This window comes from Theropithecus gelada, chromosome 3 (assembly GCF_003255815.1).
Source record: "Theropithecus gelada isolate Dixy chromosome 3, Tgel_1.0, whole genome shotgun sequence".
NCBI lineage: Eukaryota > Metazoa > Chordata > Mammalia > Primates > Cercopithecidae > Theropithecus > Theropithecus gelada.
In genome coordinates this window covers 137,289,665-137,308,694 of record NC_037670.1, presented here as the reverse complement: position 1 = coordinate 137,308,694, position 19,030 = coordinate 137,289,665, and the positions used below count along the sequence as shown (strand labels likewise).

The 19,030-nt window shown below is 35.5% G+C and overlaps 1 protein-coding gene across 1 annotated transcript in view; it reads left to right on the top strand.

Moving 5' to 3' along the window:
• Positions 1-258: 258 nt before the first annotated feature.
• The window catches only part of BMT2 (base methyltransferase of 25S rRNA 2 homolog), a 113,593-nt gene continuing 94,821 nt past the window's right edge, over positions 259-19,030 (top strand). The window contains exons 1-2 of the mRNA XM_025381247.1: positions 259-572; positions 16,807-16,948. Coding sequence (XP_025237032.1) covers positions 413-572; positions 16,807-16,948 — 302 coding nt within the window. The 5' untranslated portion in view covers positions 259-412. The remainder of the gene's footprint in view (positions 573-16,806; positions 16,949-19,030) is intronic.

Here is a 19,030-nt window from a genome sequence, read left to right as displayed (position 1 = left end):
TGAGACGCGCAAGCGCGTTGCTCACAGCTCCTCTCCCGAGGCCGGGCCACAGCGCCTGCGCACAGAATCCGGGGAGGGTGGGGGGAGAGATGAGCACCCAGGCCTAGCGCTCCCACTGCCTCAGCCTCCCTACCCCCGCAAGCTCCGCCTCCTCCAGCTGCTCGCCTTCCCAAACAACCGGGTTCGCCGCCGGCGCTTTCTGCCCATTGGCCCTTAGTCTTTTCCGTTTCCGCCCAGCCCTCAAAATCCACCAATCAGCTTGCACTTTTGGGTGAGCGTCCACCTCCTAGGCTGTCGCTCCGGCTCCTCTGCCTCCTCCGGCTGCTGCCTCCGCTGCTCCCTCCTCCTACCCCACCTCCTCTATCAGGGGAGCGTCTGCGGGGGCTTGAGGGGCGGCGGCGGCGGCTGCGATATGGAGCCAGGGGCCGGAGGGCGAAGTACTGCTCGTGGGCAGAGGGCCGGGCCCCCGAACACTCCGCCGCCCCGGGAGCAGGAGCGGAAACTGGAACAGGAGAAGCTCTCCGGTGTGGTGAAAAGCGTCCACCGGCGGCTCCGCAAGAAGTACCGAGAAGGTAAACAGCGCGCTGAGCGAGGGGGGAAGGGGAGGCCTTATCAACCCTAACCCCTTGTCACCTCTTCCCTCCTCCAAAGAGGCCACCATTAAAACCTAAGGGATCTGCACGTCCCCCAAGCCGCTGCTGCTCTCACGGGCCTGGTCTGAGCCCCCTAGTCCGCATCAGACGCGCTCCTCCCCGCCCCCTTTTCTTCGAGGGCCCTTCGGGAGAGTTCTAGGCCTGTAAAGGAATTGAGTCCCCACCGCCTCCAAGCCCCCGTCCTCAGCCGGGGTGCTGAGGTTGTTGTCACGATACACACAAACACATACACGCTCACGGAGGACGTGGGGGTCGCTTTTTCCAAGAGACGCCAAGGTAAAACAAGACAGGTAAAATCCCTTTGTAAAAGATGGAAAGAAACCTGAGTTGTCCCTCTTTTACGCTTGACCTGCCAGCTGTCCATTTGCTTCCTCATCAGACCCCCTTCCTAGTACTTCATTCCTACAACCATGCAGAGCCTTCCTCGCGTTGGCTTCCAGGGCTGCGAAGTCAGCAGGCCTTTGAGCTGACTGGACTTAACATTATTAAAAGGGGGACGGGCTACACCCGTGGCCCCCAGTCCCGTTTCTTAAATACTTGGTCTTACTGTTTATTTAGACGGGTGAGGAAGAGATCTGGACAGGTTCTGAAAATACCGTTTAGATTGGAAGCCCCCTGAAGACACGTGCGGATGAAGCCCACCTTCGGCTTCCATGGATGGGGTTCCGGTGAGAACCTCCTCTATGGAAGCTCATAGGGGAAGAAGCCTTAGTGGCTTTTGCCTGTACTTGAAGAGTGTTTATAGTTGGAGTCTACAGTTATCCTTGATATCTTTAAATATAGGCTTTTGTACACAGCTATTTTATAAGATTTTGACAGTGAAAATTCTGTGTTTTCATAGGCTCAGGACAGAGACTTCTCCTAAGTACCGAAATGAAGAAAGCTTTCCACTGGTTCTCATTTTAGCTTAATTGCAAACTGAAAAGTCAGCAGTCTTCTGGTGTTAGTCTTATACTTAGTTAATAATTTAGGATTAGAAGGAAAATTATGGCAGTGAAGGAACACAGACGGGTGAGATCATGTTACTGTTGATTTTTACACACGTTTCAACTACTCTAGAAAGTTAAAACTAAGTATCCTTTGTTCTTTTGAATGTAGTTGATATGTTTCGTTTTTCAAACTTTAAAGATTTCTTTCCTTAGCAAATCAAGCTTAGCTTTTAATAGAGGCTGCTTAAATAATCATCCCCAAATGCGGCTTGTAGTTATTGTTTAACAGATAACAATAGAAAGAATCTTATCAGACCTACTTAAGAGGTTGAAATATGTTTTTTGAAAGAATGCTACCCAAACCCACAATTTAGTCAATAAAATGAGTAGTTACCATAGCAACAACTGCATCATTCTTGATATTCAAAGAATGCTCTTACATAATGGCATTCACTGTAGATTTCATGTTATTTGGAGAAATTAGGAAATAAATGGACACACTTTCCTGCAATTTGCCCTGCTATTTTGTACAAATTTAAGTGCATCTTTTTAAAGAGAGAAATGACTAGCATAGAATTCCATTTCTATTTTTACCTTTTAATAATTTCATTATTCATAAATGAATAAGTTCCACTCAAATTAACACACTAATGTGTCATCTCTTCAAGTGCTGCTTATATGTGCTTAGTTCCCACACGTTTAAACATGTTTTAAGCCTGAATATTAACCACAGGAACCCTTGTTTATAATGAGAATTGGAAGTTGCCAGATCTAGAATAGATACATGTAGTTCGTAAGTGAATGATCTAGTATGCTTCTGGGGAGTTAAAGTCCTGGCAGTTTAAACATTTGAATGAGACTATTCTTTAGGCGTTTTAATACCCTGAATTTCACTAGTGATCTAGACTTCTCTAGGCTTTGCTCGAATGATATACAAAGCCCCATCAGTGAATTAGCAGAATAAGTGATCCTAATGAGCATGTTCCTTCTGCCTTTATTTCTGACATATAGGCTAAATATTAGTGGTAAAAAAGCCATCTGTGAAAAACACTGCGCACATAATAATACTACGGAAATAATTTTTAGTGTTTTACTTTGAGGACTTAGTATTGTGGTAATAGTCCCTAATCTGTAAACATATTTTACAAGTTCATTTGCAAGTCAGCTGTTACCGTAATCTGAAGCGTGCTTAAGTGCTAGATCAGTCTGCAGAGGCCTATTGAATCAGTAACATACCTGAACTATAGCACCAATAACTATGGAAACTGTACTCTTATCACAGTTTCTCTACCAGCAAATGCAGTGAAAATTCCAGCTTAGGATCTTGGAGTTTTAGACTAGAAGGAACCTCTTAGCATTTAGCAATGATTCCCAAACATGGATGATCAGCAGATTCAACTGGGTGCCTCTTAGAAAATTCCTGTATTCTACCTCAGATCTATAGTTTAAGATCCCTATTATTAGGAATTAGAAATTGTCAGCCAGATTTTAGAGTGGTGATCTAATAGTTTCTTCATTTTTCAGATGAGTGAGCTGAGTCCTAAAAAGATTAAAATAACTTTCTTGATGCTTTGGTAGTTCATTGTTAATACTATACATATTTTCTGGGAATAATACAGGTTCCCCATCCCCGACTCCAAACCTAGTGTTAGTGACTCCAAATGTTAGAATAGGAGGGAAAATGGGAAGCAGGAAGTGGTTCTAGAATTTGCATTAGGGGAAAAGATATAAATTGATGGGAATGGATGATCCATAGGCTAGGTATGATTAGCTGAGTTGGGGCTATATGAGGGGAGGGTTTTCTGGGGAGAGAGGGCAGGAAAGGAAATAAGTTAGAGTGGAATAAGGAGACAAAACGGTCATTGAATATTAAGGACAGGAGTGAGGACTAGATAATGACTGGGAGGTTGGAGAACAGAGCCTTCTTTTCCCTTATCTCTGTTAGTGGAATTGAAAATAAAACAGGAAAAAGAATGAAAATAACTTTTGTTGTTCTTTTTTGCTGTGATAAAAAAAGATTTTTTTCCACTGTTCTCCATCCGTTTGCCCAACTGATGCTAGTTGATGATGATGAACAGGCTTGAGTTGGGGAAGGGTGGACAGGGTTGTAAAGAGTAGCAAGTAGGCTTAATGCACTCTTTTCGTTTACCACTTTTCACTCCTCACTTTACGGCCTGCCCTCTGTCACCACTTAAGAGACTCTGCCAGTTTGTCTAAAGGTAAAGTGAGAACTAGAGATAAAGGTGTGTTCCAGGCAGCACTCATATCTGAAGCAGTTACTAAAATGAAATGATAGGGAGATGCCTAGCAGTGGTGATGCGAAGGAGTATTTCTGGTATCTGCCATTGATAGTTAAGAGTCAGTCTTTTAAAGTGAGGTTATATAAATGGAAATATGCTTGCACATATAGGTGTTTTCTGTCTTTGCCATACATAATTTTTAAAATTTGACCTCCATGTAAACCAAAAATATTTTAAATGTAAAAGAGTTATATTATAGACAGCCTTTTAATAAAAAACTAGTTGTGCTTTTCAAACAGGGACTTCATTATTTAATCAGATGAGCCTGACAAATATGTATCACATCAAGAACTGAAATAGAGCCACGTGTGTTTTTGGTTGTCTTTGTAGGATTTTTTTCCCATAATCGTATTCACATGAACCCGTTCCTATAATGATTGCTTTTATGCCTGGCATTGCTCTTTCTGAACTTAAAGCATTCATGTAAAAATTCCAAGAAAATGTAAAAGGCTGCAGTTGTCAGGAGTGAAAGCACACTTTTAATTCCATTTCGTTTTTATTTTTTTTAACCTATCTTATTAATATCTTTGGGACATTTTATCAAATTATTCAATTCCTTAATTTACTTGTTCTGCATACCAAACAGATTTAAAACAGTTTATCACATAAACACCTGCAGCTTATAAATCAATCACAAAAAAATAAAAGTATGTTCTAAACGGTTAAAACAGGTATTCTTAAGGTCATGGAATTAGGGGGTGATCTTAACAGGTGAATTAGAATAGCAGTGTAGGATAAGCTGAAAAATACATTTGTGATTGACTATTCTGCAGCAAACACTTAAAATGAGAATTGTGGGGGAAGGGGAAAAACCTTTGTATTAGAGTCTAAAAATAAAAGAATGAATGTAATGTTGGTATTTTTTCAGAAACAAAGTTTTAAATTTGTTTTAAAAATTAGAATGAGACTCCTTTTAATTGAACTTTTCTTATTTTTTTTTCTCAGTGGACTTTGAACATAGCTGCTTTAAAATTTTGACCAATTCCAAGACCTTAAGAAACTTTGAACAGATTATTTTCTCAAGTGAGGTTTTGCTGTTTTCTTTTTATGTTGTTCTTATACTTATTCTGATACAGAATCAGAAAGCTTTTTGTGATAGAGTATTTGCCTGATCAGTGAAATAAATAAGGTGAAGATTGTCCGCAGAAAATCCTGTTAAGTTTGCACTAGGAGAGTTTGAACTGCCATTCCCAGTAGAAGAAAAAATAATGAAAAGAGTTCAGTAATCAGTAATACTAAAAGATAAAGGGACCATTTATATAGTCAGTTCAATGAAGTACATGTAGGTATACAATGTACATTAGTATTTAGCTGTTTGATTTTGTTATTATTAGTGTTCTTTGTGACAGGTTATCGTTTTAGGGGCTTTTTGCAGTTGAAAAGATACACTAGAAGCCAAAAGCATTGGTGCAGATTCCTTGTTTAATGGAAAATAAACCCACAAACATAGCGATTCTTAGCCTTGGTTCCACATCAGTATCATCTTTGGAACTTTGTGGAACACAGACATCTATATATTTAAAAGCTCCCAGAGTACACAGTGGACAAAGAGGTTGAGAAACACAGCTGTTGTAGTAGGAGGAATCTAGGAGAAAGGAGGCTTTTATACTAACCTGATCCAAAGTTAATAATAGCTTAAATAACACTAGTGATGATGAAAATAGAAGAAGACAGACTTTGAAGATCAGAATAGGCAGTTTTAGTGAAAATAAAGAAGGGTCAAAGATGATGCCAATATTTCTTTCCTGGGAAAATGTAGATAGCTATTAGCATACGCTTTGGAAATGGTAGGGGTTGGGGGCAAGAGGAACAGGGTAGTCAGGCAGATTGGCTTGTTATAGGGATAATGGTAATGATTTAGTTTGCAGTGTATCCTTTGGAAGTTTAGAATTTGGAAGCTTTCTGTGGAGGTTGAAGCTTTGAGCCAAGTAAACTGCACAGTGGGGTTATAATATAGAACTGAGGACAGATCCTTGGAAGACACCAGTAGTTAAGAGTTTGGAAGAATAAAGTGGAACCATCACAGAACACAGGGAGTACTCCCAGCGTTTGGGTGTCTGCTGTGCTGGGTACCAACACTGTAATAGAACTATATCTGCCGCCATTTATGCATCATTTACAGTAGAGTGAAGGTGATCATAGTGACAGCCTAAAGTCCTCAAGAAAAGGTAAAATAATGTTTACTATAATATTGCTTAAGAAAATATTGATTTGCTTTGATTTTCAAAGAGTCCCAGTCTTTCAGAATCAAATCAGTATTTTCAGTTGGTTTTGGTGCATTTGTTTTCTTTAATAAGTATATATCATGTTTGCAGCTTTAGAGCATCTAAGGCAATGGTTCTTAAAATGTTAGTGGACTCCAGGATCTTCCAGTGAACTTTTTAAAATGCTGATTCTTAGGTCCCCAGAAACCAATTTGGTGGATCTGAGATTTGGGGCCCAGGAATCTGCATATTTAATGTCCCTCATGTGATTCTTTCTCAGAAAGAACACTTTCTGATAAAACATTGAACTAAGATTTTTCTGTTGCAAAGAAAAGCAGGGTACTTTACTAAAGGATGTGCTTGTCCTGGGAGTTCAAATTGTTTTTCACATTCATTCCTTACTCATGTGTGCTTATGAAATACTTATTTCTGTCATAAAAATACAGTATACAGAGTAAAACATCAGTTGAGATAACTGAATGAGTTAATGATTTTTCAGTAATAGGTAGTCTTGCTACACCTCTGTGTAAAGAGCTACTTGTTTTTAAGGCGCACATTAAGAAGTTAGCTTTAAATTTCTGCATTGATAGTTTTGACACATTTTTATATTAGTTTTCCGTCTTTCGGGAGCCATTTCTATACTGTCTAAATAAGTCAGGCATATTTGTCACATAGTTCCTGTTGTAATCATCTCTTCTTGCAGTATTCTTGTAAATTTCCTAGAGCAATCTCATACATTGTCCACATTTGACAATTAAGTTGAGACTTTCCTGTTTTATTATACAGTACTTTTGGAGCTCCTGTTTTTACTAGTCCTGGCTAATTAGCAAAAGCAACAGTATCCCTACCCTCTTCAAGTAATGAAAATAATAGTAGAGGCCTTAACCGTAGCTATTCTGTCTTTATGTCTTCAGGGTAGCATTAAGGATTGGATGACTCCTGGGCATTATCCCTGCCCCTCTTCCTTCCGCCACCGATTCAAGTAAAATTTTCTCAAATGTTCCTCTTTAAATCAGAAGTAATGATGTACTGGAAGTTTAGCAGCATAATATTTTCAACTTTAAATGTAGAGGATTGTGGCTTAGAGTCAGATCTTCAGGCCTCTTTTGAAATGACCTCTTCGTGGTTGGTCTTTTAGTCCTGTTTATTATAGTGTAAATTCTTGAAACAAAGATCTGGGTTTTTATTAATCATCACAACCCCATCCCCACAAACACAGTTGTGTACAGCACCTAGCACAGAATCCTACATAAGGTCCCTACATAAGTACCCCTCTTACCTTGTGCTTCCATAGCATGATTGTGCCTACCTTTATAGTGTTAATAACTTGCCAATTCATTTGTCTATCTGCTAAACTTAGTTCCTTGAGTAAAACTCTGCCTTTTATCTCTGTAGCCTTAGTACACAGCACCAGACCTTGTAGATTTAAGGCACACACACAAAAGAAGCTAATATAAATATTTCCAGATAGTTGAGTTTTATCTTTTTATATTCATAAGTTTAAAATTTTACTTGTGGATACCCATCTTTTCTAATTTATGCCCATGTCTTCTTAAATCGAGTATATTAGATTAATTTTACTTTTTTAAATGGTCCAAGTTATTCTGAATAGCATTCTATTTTTCTGTAAATATAATGGTAAATATATCCTTACAGTCATTATGGTATCGTTATTTGTTCTCATAAAGATGTTGTAGTGGGTATAATGTATGTCTCTCTGTATGTTGGTAATAAAAATGGTAATAGTGAGCTGGGCATGGTGGCTCATGCCTGTAATCCCAGACCTTGGGAGGCTGAGGTGGGTGGATCACGAGGTCAAGAGAGAATGAGACCATCCTGGCTAACACGGTGAAACCCCGTCTCAACTAAAAATACAAAAAATTAGGTAGGTGTGGTGGCACGTGCCTGTAGTCCCAGCTACTTGGGAGGCAGAGGTAGGAGAATCTCTTGAACCTGGAAGGTGGAGGATGCAGTGAGCCGAGATCATACCACTGCATTCTGGGGGTGACAGAATAAGACTCCATTCTGAAAAAAGAAAAAAAAAAGTAATAGTTTTGTGTATTTATTTATATTTACAGATAAAAATTTTGCAACCCCAGTATATCAGTCTCTCAAATTTGAAGTGAAATTTATACTGGTTATAAAATCTAACATTTGACAACCACTAAACTATACTGATTTATTGTGCTTTAAGTGTAAATACACTAATACCCATTGCTGCGGTTATTTTAGAATAGATGGTTAATCTTCATACATTTAGAGCAGCATGTGAGTATCCATTTCCATTTATATAGAAATTAGGATAAGACTTTTTAATTGAACATATGAAAATCAAGTTCCAAAAGGCTGTTCATAAATCCTTTTGTTTGAAAGTTGAACTAAGCAAGTACTCTGTGTGGTCATAGACCCATCTGTGAAGTTCACTTTCACAAGGGAATAACCTGTTGGTGACATGGGTTATGTTTTTTCTTGATTTCTTTCCATCTCCCTTATAGGATGTGTTCAGAGACTTGCATTTTGGAGTATTTTTATCATTGATATGTTTATAATAAAAGGCTATTCCAAGAACAGAAGATATACCATGAGCCAATGTTTGTAGATATTAAGTTCAATTCATGCATTTTTTTTTAATTAAATTGGACTCTTAAGGTTGTCGCAACCCCCTTGCTCTCTATATTATTTTGCCAGGCTTTTAAACTCACAACCTTGCTATACACCGTTGGTTTTAAGCCATAGCTACCCATTGGATTCATCTGGGGAATGTTAAAATAAATGACCAGTTGCCACTCCAGACCAGTTAAATGAAACTTCTGGGTGATTCCAATGTGCAACCAGAATTGGCAGCCAGAGTTGAGAACCATTGCCAGAAATCTAACAAATAATGCAGTTGCACAGACTAAATAACTGCATTTGACTGACAAAAGACCATTTGTTTGTGGTTAGTAGAGTCTGTGTACTTTCCTCTATTGCAAAGCTCTGCTCATATCCATAAAAGTTCATGAATTAAAAACTTATGAAGAGAAGCAGAGTTTGTGGTTAGGAGCATGACTTTAGCTTTTGACTACCAGGTTTGTTGTGTAACCTTGGAAAAGTTACTTACTCGCTCTATTTCAGTTTCCTCATCTATAAAGTAAAATATATGTCTCAATGGATTGGTATTGTAATTAAATGAGTTAATATTTGAAAAGCACTTAAAACAACATTTGGCATATAGGAAACACACTAAGCTTGTAAAATGCAGAAATTTAAAAATAACAGCTCTTTTATCTGTAGCTATACTGCTTCAATGCATTTAAGGACTATGACATTAAAGATTGAATGACTCCTGGAATTTTTACCTAGACTGTTCTGTAGTTTTCTCAGTATTAAAATGACTGTCTTTTTCTTTTTTTTTTTTTGTCCCTTTTGCTGTTTGTGTTTCTAAGTTTTTATATGAAAAGTCCAACATTTTTAGCATGTCAAATTATTGGTGGTATTTTCTTCCCACATTAGAGAAGTGACTATTCATAACATGTTGGCTATAAGATGCAGGTTTTCAAACTTTGTGTTTTCTGGTTACTTTTTGGTTCTTAATTACCGAACACCTTGGATGTTTTTTATCCCACTTTTAGATGTGTCACTGTATCAGGTACTCAAGTGCTGAGAAGACTGGTCTGTGTATGGCTTAACTATGTGAGACAATCTGAATTCCGAACATTTTGTTTTAATGCCTTGAAGTGGTAGCTGAACTTGTTTGCACTTAGTCATGATTTTCTTTGCTTACCTTGTGTTAGAGAAAATGACCCTTAAAGGTGCTTTGAACTTGAATTTGGTAGTCTGTTCATCTACAGATAAGGCATCTTAGGTCCCGTATTTGGCAATATGCCTAAGTCAGAATCAAATAAATTGTTCTGAATTTCTAAAAGTTTAAGACTTTTGATACTCTTTTTTTTTTTTTTTTTGCTTTTGTAGAGAATTTGATGGCCCTCAAATTTAATGAAATATAATTTTAATTTTGTAACATATACCATGCTTGTGGCACATCATTTTAAAAAATTTTATTGAGGTATGATTCATGTACAGTAAATTATGTCTATTTAAAGTATATAATTCCATAAGTTTTGACAATGCATGCATCTCTGTAAAACCATTACCACAATAAGGTATAGAACATTTTCATCACTGCCAAAATTTCCTCATACTTCTTTGCAATCAGTCTCTCTGTATACTCTCAGTCCCACATGTCTTTTCACTGTAGATTCACCTCCATTTATTTTCATTTCTTAGCTATTGTGAGTAATGCTGCAATGAGTATAGGATTGCAGATATCTCTTTGACATACTGATTTCGTTTCCTTTGGATAAATACCCAGAAGTGGGACTGCTGAATCATATAGTAGTTTTAGGAACCTCCATACTGTTTTGGCTGTACTAATTTACACACCCAACATAAGTATACAGGATTCACTTTTCTTCACATTCTCTCCAACCCTTGTTATCACTGGTCTTTTTGACAATAGCCATCCTAACAGATGGGAGGTAGTATCTCATTGTGGTTTTAATTTGCATTTTCCTGATGATTAGTTATGTTGAGCACCCTTTTATATACCCATTGGCCATTTTTTGTGTTGTCTTTCGAAAAATATCTATTCAGGTCATTGCCCATTTTTTTTGTCAGATTATTTGTTTTTTTGCTATTCAGTTGTATGAGGTTTTTTTCATCTTTTGGCTATTAACCCCTTATCAGGTATATGGTTTGTAAATATATTCTTATCTTAAAATGGCATCACATGTATACTTGCTAACTTTCTTATTTTCTGTGCTTTGTATGTTTTAAAAAGGAGAATTAGGATAGAGTTATTGAGAAAAAATAATATTTTTATATACATCAGGTATATAAAAATCAAGTGGTTCTGGCATGTAAAAATGCATGAACCTTAGCACCACCTATTCATTTTTTTCACATATAAGTAATTATGTATTTGGTAGTGTTACTGTTCATTTCTCCTTGAGCTAATAAATTTTTCAAAAAGATCTGTGTACTGTTATTAAAGAACTTAATGAATATGACTGGACTGTCAGCTGCAGGTTTTTCTTTTGACAATAACACAAAATGGAAAAGCCTTTTTTAATAAAACAATGCTCTCTAGAAAAATGACGTTGAATTTATTGCTTTACTGACCTTGGAACTCTTACTTTGAAAACAGTAACTATTTTGAAAAATTTAAATTGTGCTTTTGAGTCACTACTACTTGCTGACAGCCATCAACTGTAGTTTGAATTTTATCTTAGAAACTAATTTGATTTGTTTATACTTTTGGCATTTATTTTTTGAGCATGATGAAAATTTAAATATTTTGTCCTCCATTGGCTGAGCACCCTAATTAACTTCTCTAATTTATACAAATTATAAATCAAAAGTAGTCTTTGCTTTTCCATTTATACTTTCTATTGGGAAAATCACACCTGGTTTTAATAGACATGTATAAATGAGTGACAAAGTATGATAAGGATGGCAAATGGGGGAGGTGTAAGATGATAAAGTGGGAGGCAGATAAACCCTCTTGAAGAAAATATGAATTCAGTTACATTTTGAAGGAAAAAAAATGCTGTAGCAGATGGCAAGAGAGAGGTTAATTCATAAAGAAAGAATAGTATCAACTCTAAATAAATAGTGTAGGGATTCCATTGGTTCACTTGAGTTTGAAACTGTTTTAGAGCTGCACTTCTGGATGTTATGTAGAGCAAAAATACTTTTAAATTCATTTCCTTCTATTTGTTTTTTTACAAAGGCAGTTGCAGTGTAATAATATCTTAATCACAAAGTTATTAAAAATGGAACCCTTTTAAAATTAATGAATGTGCTATTCTTTCCTAGTTGTCGCTGTCTTTTTATTAGTAGCTCTTAATTTATTTTTTAGTTGTGACATATGTTTTTGAAGGTGAGTTTAGTCAATGCAGTAGTTATGGTATTATCTTGATATAAGATTCAGAATAATTTGGTTCATTGATTATATTGAACTTGGTTTGGCAACTTTAAGTTGGCATCACTCATGTTTAAAATTATGAATTTGTTTTTTTAAATGGGTGTTTAAAAAAATTTAAATGTTATGGGATAACAATAAATAGAAGTCATATTAATGTGACCGTTCTCTAGAATTTTGTAAGACAATTTAAGCTGTAGAGCATGTATTTTTAAATTGTGCTTTCTATAAATAATTTGTGAATTCCCTGTAGTTGGTCAAAGTAAAATGTATGTACTCCATTGCAGATTTTGTTCTCCACGCCTCCCTTTCCCCTTGTACCTGTCTGTCTCTTTCTCTTTCTCTCACTTTTACTTTAAAACACATGTATTTTTTTGTAGAACGCTTATAAGAAATTGGTAAGAAAATGGGTTATTAATCACAACAATTTTGAGTCATTCACAGATGCCATTATATTAAAATAAATCACAAGGCTAATTATTAATTCATTGAGAGTTCTGATTGAACTTGAAGACCTAAATGTTTCTTATACTATGTTGACTAGACCTTTCATGCAAACTTCAAGAACTTCTAGCTCCTAATTTACCTTTTAATAATGAAAAAATATTGTCCTTTTAAATAGTATATCTTTTAATTATTAGTTGACCTAATAACTAAGTGATAACAAATCCTTAAAATTGAGTTTTAATATTTATATATGTAGTTTGAGTTGGTAGAGGAGTTTTAAATATGTATACTAGTCACTGGGGGACCCTAATTTTTTTGGATTTTAGAACCTGAATCATAGATTACTTTGAAAAACTTTGCTCAAAATTGAAATACCATTATTTTAAATACTATAAAAACAAAAAATGGGCTATTATGAAAATGCTTATCTCATTCTGTTTTAATAATTTCATTTATTTTTAAAATTACCTTAAGCTTTCAGAAGTATTTTGGGAAGTGGAATTTTCTCATAACTAAAGGCCAGCTATGTTTTTTGTTCAATTTTGTAACCACCAGACTTTTAACAAAATGTATACACAGTAGTCAGAGTCTGAAACATTTTTGTTTTATAAATAATATGAAATAAAAGTTTTGGGTCCAGGATGCCTTACGTAGCATATAGGGAACATATCAGGTTCATATCTCTTTTATAGCATTTACCACATTTTCTTTACATGTCTTCTCCCCTTTTTTTGATACCAATGCCTGCTCATTAACTTTAATTATTTTCTGTAGCATTTAATATAGAGTATTTTTTAAAGAAAATCTGTTCAAAGAAGGAAAAGTATATACAATTGCATCATCTACTGTCAGTTATATATTTAAGTATACTTCACTTTATGAATCACATCAGTTTTCAGTGTCAACACACTTTGTGAGAGTCTGCAGACTCTTCAGTGTTAATGAAAACATTAAATTGAAGTTGTCTGTGGTTAATCTGAGTTGCATTAGCCTACCAAGTTTGAATTCTTCCTTAGAACTTCAGTTAGGTAGATAGCCATAAAATTTCATAACGTGGTATTTCAGAGAATTGTGTTGAGTATGAAAAACTCGAGGTCTTCTAAAAAGTTGTAGGGTAGTAGGTTTCTGTATATTTTCAGTTCTTTGCATCTTATAGCTAGTAGAATAATTATAGAGTAAATTGAGTTTCAAAGTATATAGTGACATGGCAGGGACTCTTAAGAATTTGTAACACTTTTGTTGCCTCACATTGCACACCCTTTGTCCTCACCCATGGTAGATAGACACTTTGAGCTCAGAGTCAGCAGCCCTTACATAGACCCGCTTTAAATGAGTGCTGCTTTTTTGTGTTCTGCCTTTCTCCCACACTGCTGGAGCCCACTGAGATTGTCCCCTTATTCAGTGGCTAAGTGCAGACTAGCAGTGCAGATTGTTAATAATTCTCAGTTAATAGGGGATAAGAACTTAGAGATAAATGCCGTGGCCTCCCGTTCTTTAGATGCACAATTCTGGACACATTCAGTATGCTTTTCAGTTTGCCAACAGCAGCAAACTCAGTAATTCATCCTTGTATTAGTTTTTTCTCCTTCCCATCTTTCTGTTCACTTCCTCACTCATGTTTCCTAGGATTCTCACCCAAATAAACTACATGGACCCAGTTCTTTGTCTTAAGTTGTACTTTTTTTTTTTTTTTTTTGATACAGAGTTTAGCTCTTGTCGCCTAGGTTGGAGTGCAATGGTGTGATCTCGGCTTACTGCAACCTCCGCCTCCCAGGTTCAAGCAATTCTCCTGCCTCAGCCTCCCGAATAGTTGGGATTACAGGCATGCACCACCACACCCGGCTAATTTTGTATTTTTTAGTAGAGGCGGGGTTTTACCATGTTTGTCAGGCTGGTCTCAAACTCCTGACCTCAGGTAATCTTCCCACCTTGGCCTCCCAAAGTGCTGGGACTACAGGCATGAGCCACCGCACCCAGCCAAGTTGTACATTCTGTAGACTCCAAGAAGTCTTGCGGAAAGGAAAAGAAAATGTATTTGTGTTAAGCATAGCTTTTCCCAGGTATATGTTGTCATAGAACTTTTGTTTGAATGACTCCTATTAACAGCACATGTAATACATTTATGTATTTATTTATAATGTGTATATTCTATAGGACAGTGAAACTTAAAAGTTCGAGAAAAGGCCTTCTAGACCTAACGATCCAATATAATTATTGTATAATTAAAATTATACAATACCTTAATGAATGATTTAGTTTCAAATTTGGTGGATAAAGTCGGAAATAGTGTTATGAACCATCATGGGTTTATGAAAGTGTCATTAATTAAAATATCGTTTCAGACACCTCACTTTCTGAAGTTCTATTTAGAGACTTGATAAATAACTACATCTGAAAGATGTTGCTAAAACTGAGGAAAGCAGTAGTGTGTTTAGATTAATATTCCAATACAGCAGGCAGACCCTCAAACTGTTTCTTAAATAAACTTTGGTATGTGGTATTCTCACAGGAGCATTTGTGTATACCTTCTACTTGAACAGTGAATCTGTCTCAAACTTCACCCTTCTTTCTTTTTCCTTGGACTTGTGTTTTATCAGTAGTTATTTTATCACTTAAGGTCATTTTAAAATGAAACTGCTGGAAAAAAACATTAATAGGAATTCAGGTCAAACTGCTAAAAAAAGAACATTGGCCATTATATTAAAATAAATCATAATTTATTATGATTTAACATGATCGAACTTGAACACCTAAACATTTCTAAAACTGAGGAATTTTTATTTGAGAATTTAGAAAACTTGTGCCTGCTTTTTTTAAGCTAATAGTTATTGCCAGTCTGATATGTAACAAATTGAGAGTCCAGTCGCTACCCAAATGTTAGCGATTAATGGAAATATTTGTATACGAGTACATAGCCCCCTCAAAAATAATTCTCTCAGGTTTAAAATCAGTATTCAGACCAAGACCCAGACTGATGTATAGCCATCTTAATAATGTGTGAGAGGGTTTGTTTGTATCCTTACCCTTCTTTCTTGATCAAATTAGAGGCTAATAGTTTGGTTTTCAACTTGGTACTTATTAGACTAGACCCTAAAATACCCCGTAAATGGGATTAATTGAAAGTTTTTCAAATTTGAATAGTTACTTATTATTACATTTGAACTATTTTAATTCCTTTTCTGTTAAAAAAAAAAAAAACTTTAAGTGTAAGAATTCAATAATCTTAAGTGGAGGAAGAATTTTAGTATAATTATCTCCCACATTTTGCTGTTCTATTTATAGTTTTAAGTTTATTCTGTCCCCAAATAATGGCCTACATTTCATTATGGGGCATGAGAACCTAACTTCTATGTCCAAGGACAGTGAATGAAACTACCTTGATAAATTTTGTTTACTCTTTTACCATTACAGTTGCATTAACGTCCTTTATTTAGCGATAACATTTTCCTACCTTTATCAGTCATCACAGCGATGTTTCCAATTTCATATTGTGATGACTGATTTAATTTTATTTTAAAAAATGTAGTAGCTGAATGGATAATATAGTCAGCTTATAGTTTTTATATAGGACATTTTTTAAGGCTTACAAACTTTGGAGAGGCTTCCAAAGTAATTTCCTTCAAGGCAATTTTTGACATTTTTGACCTAGAATTTTAAATTTTTAAACTACATTATGCCTAGAGCAAGTCCAAGTGTGTAAATAGAAATATTTACTTGATTGCTTAATTTACATTGTCATCTTACCTACCAACCCCTTTTTAATAAATTTGGAAATACAAGAAGGTAACAGTCAATAGAAACACAAGAAAATAACAGTCAAGAAGCAGGTTTACGTGTTTGTACTCAGCTCCTGCAAAGTCATATTGCACAACAGTGACAGGAAAATTAATTCTTGAGTACTCAGCTGTGATTGTTTCTTACCAGCATGTCTTTGGATTATTAACTGATAACTCATATATACAATATCTGCTTATATTTTGTCAATTTTTCCAGCTTCACAAACCTGTTATCAATCATTCATGTATTTATTAAATAATAATAATTAAAATGATGCATCCCTTTACATAAAGGAACTTTTATTTAAACATTTTTATTTTTATGTAAATATATATTTTTATTTAAGTATTATTTATACAATATTTAAACATGTAAACATTTATTTAAACATTTTAAATGTTTAAAATTTTATGATGTTTTACTTTATAATTTTGCTTGTATTTATCTTTAAATAATTTCAGATTGTGCTGAAACTTATTTCAAGAGTCTGACATGTTTCATGTAAACTTAATTACTTTATCTGTTTGTTTTTAGTGGGAGATTTTGATAAGATCTGGCGAGAACACTGTGAGGATGAAGAAACTCTTTGTGAATATGCTGTTGCAATGAAAAATTTGGCAGATAATCATTGGGCAAAAACTTGTGAAGGTGAAGGTCGTATTGAATGGTGTTGCAGGTAAGTACTTTTATGAATTAACGTTTTTGGTTTCTAACGTATTGTTATAACTTTTTTTTTTTTTTTTTTTTTGAGACGGAGTCTTGCTCTGTCACCCAGGCTGGAGTGCGTGGCGTGATCTCGGCTCACTGCAACCTCCACCTACCGGGTTCAAGCAATTCTGCTGCTGCAGCCTGCTGAGTAGCTGGGATTATAGGCACCCACCACCGCGCCCGGCTAACTTTTGTATTTTTAGTAGAGATGGGGTTTCACTATCTTGGCCAGGCTGGTCTCAAACTCCTGACCTCGTGACCTGCCGGCCTGGGCCTCCCAAAGTGCTGGCATTACAGATGTGAGCCACCGCACCTGGCAGAAGCTCTTAAATCTAAGTGATGCTGTGTATAATTCATAGTACCAAAATAGAATACCAGAAATACTATGAAAGAGATCCTGTCTTTTAAAACAACTTTTCTCCCTTTTGCTTCACTTTCCCTATGTCCGTTTCATTCACCTTTTTAAATAAAAATGTTTTTGGCACATTTGTTCTAACTTTTAAAAAATATGGCTTTAAATGCATTTAATACATACAATACATTTAAATATAATGATTTAATACTTGACTCCTTAATAAGTTATGGTATAAAAATTTCTTTGGATAATTATATTTAGATTCAAGTAAAAGTTCTATAAAGTCTTAAAATATCTTAAAATTTTTATATCTTGAATTTCTGATGTATGATTCAGGGTATTCCAGCATTTATATTGACTTTGGATAATGTTTATTTTCTCATAATATAGATGCTAATGTTAAAAATACCAGAAAATGAAATAATGCTGATACTAGTTCTCTCAATGTGGTAAAATTATAAGAAAGGATAAGTATATTGACTAAACTTAAACATGAATTCCCTGAAAAACTACTTATTGGGTACTATGCTTATTGCCTGGGTGGTGAAATAATCTATATACCAAACCCCTGTGACATGCAATTTACCTATATAACAAACCTGCAAATGTAACCTTGGACCAAAAAAAAAAAAAAACCAAAAACTAGAGACTAAATAAAAAAACATTGTCTTTCTCCTGGACAGTAAGTTTATGATAACTTCTGGTTTACATTTTCTTTCAATTTTTATTCAAAAATTTTTACATCTCATTTTAAAACTGTAATAATGCATTCATTCAACAAATAATTCAGAGAAAAATATGCATGTAACTTAGTTATTTAATAAATAATATTTAGTAATTGTCTGCTTTGTACCAGTCATATTATAGGCACTAGGAGTACAATAAAATTCACAAAATCCTTGCTCTCATAGAGCTTACATGCTAGTGGGGGTGAGTGGCCAGAAACAATATGTTGATTAAATTTATACTAGTTCAGACAGTGGTGAGCGCCATGAGAAAAATAAAGCAAGGAAAACCAAAACAATTTTAAGTAAGATTGGGGAAGAGGGTTTCACTGTTGTGATATGTGCCAATGATGTAAAGGAAATGAGAGAGTAAGCCAGCCCTACCAAGTCTAAAGATCTTAAAGTAGAGACATGCTAGCATGTTTCAGAAATAGCCAGGAGAAAAGTGTGGCCAGAGCAAAATGACAGAGGAAGAGAGGTAGAAAATAAGGTAATGAGCACTAGATTTTGTAGGGTCTTGTGAACCATTTTAAAGACATTGACTTTTACTCTGACATGGGAAGTCATTGGCTGTTTTGACAAAAGAAGTGATAGGATTTTATTAACCATCTGCAGGTGTCAATAATTCTTAAGAATTAATTTATGTGTTAAGAATAGACTATAAGAAGAGCAAGGGTGTCAGTAAGGGAACCCAGTTAGAAAACTACTTTAATAATCATGGCATGAAATTATAGTTAAACAGTTGGTGAACGAGATAGTGAGTTGACAGGACGGTGTACCAGGATTAATGCTCAAATAAATATAATGACTCAGAGAGGAGCCAGGGAGGTGATGGGGCACACATTTTAGTGATTATGATGATATGTAAGGGAATTGAAAATACAAAGTATAGTGAGAAAGTGGTACCATCAGTGGATTATGGAGTCAAAGAATAATGGAGTTAAGGAACTAAAGAAAGGTGCCAGAATAA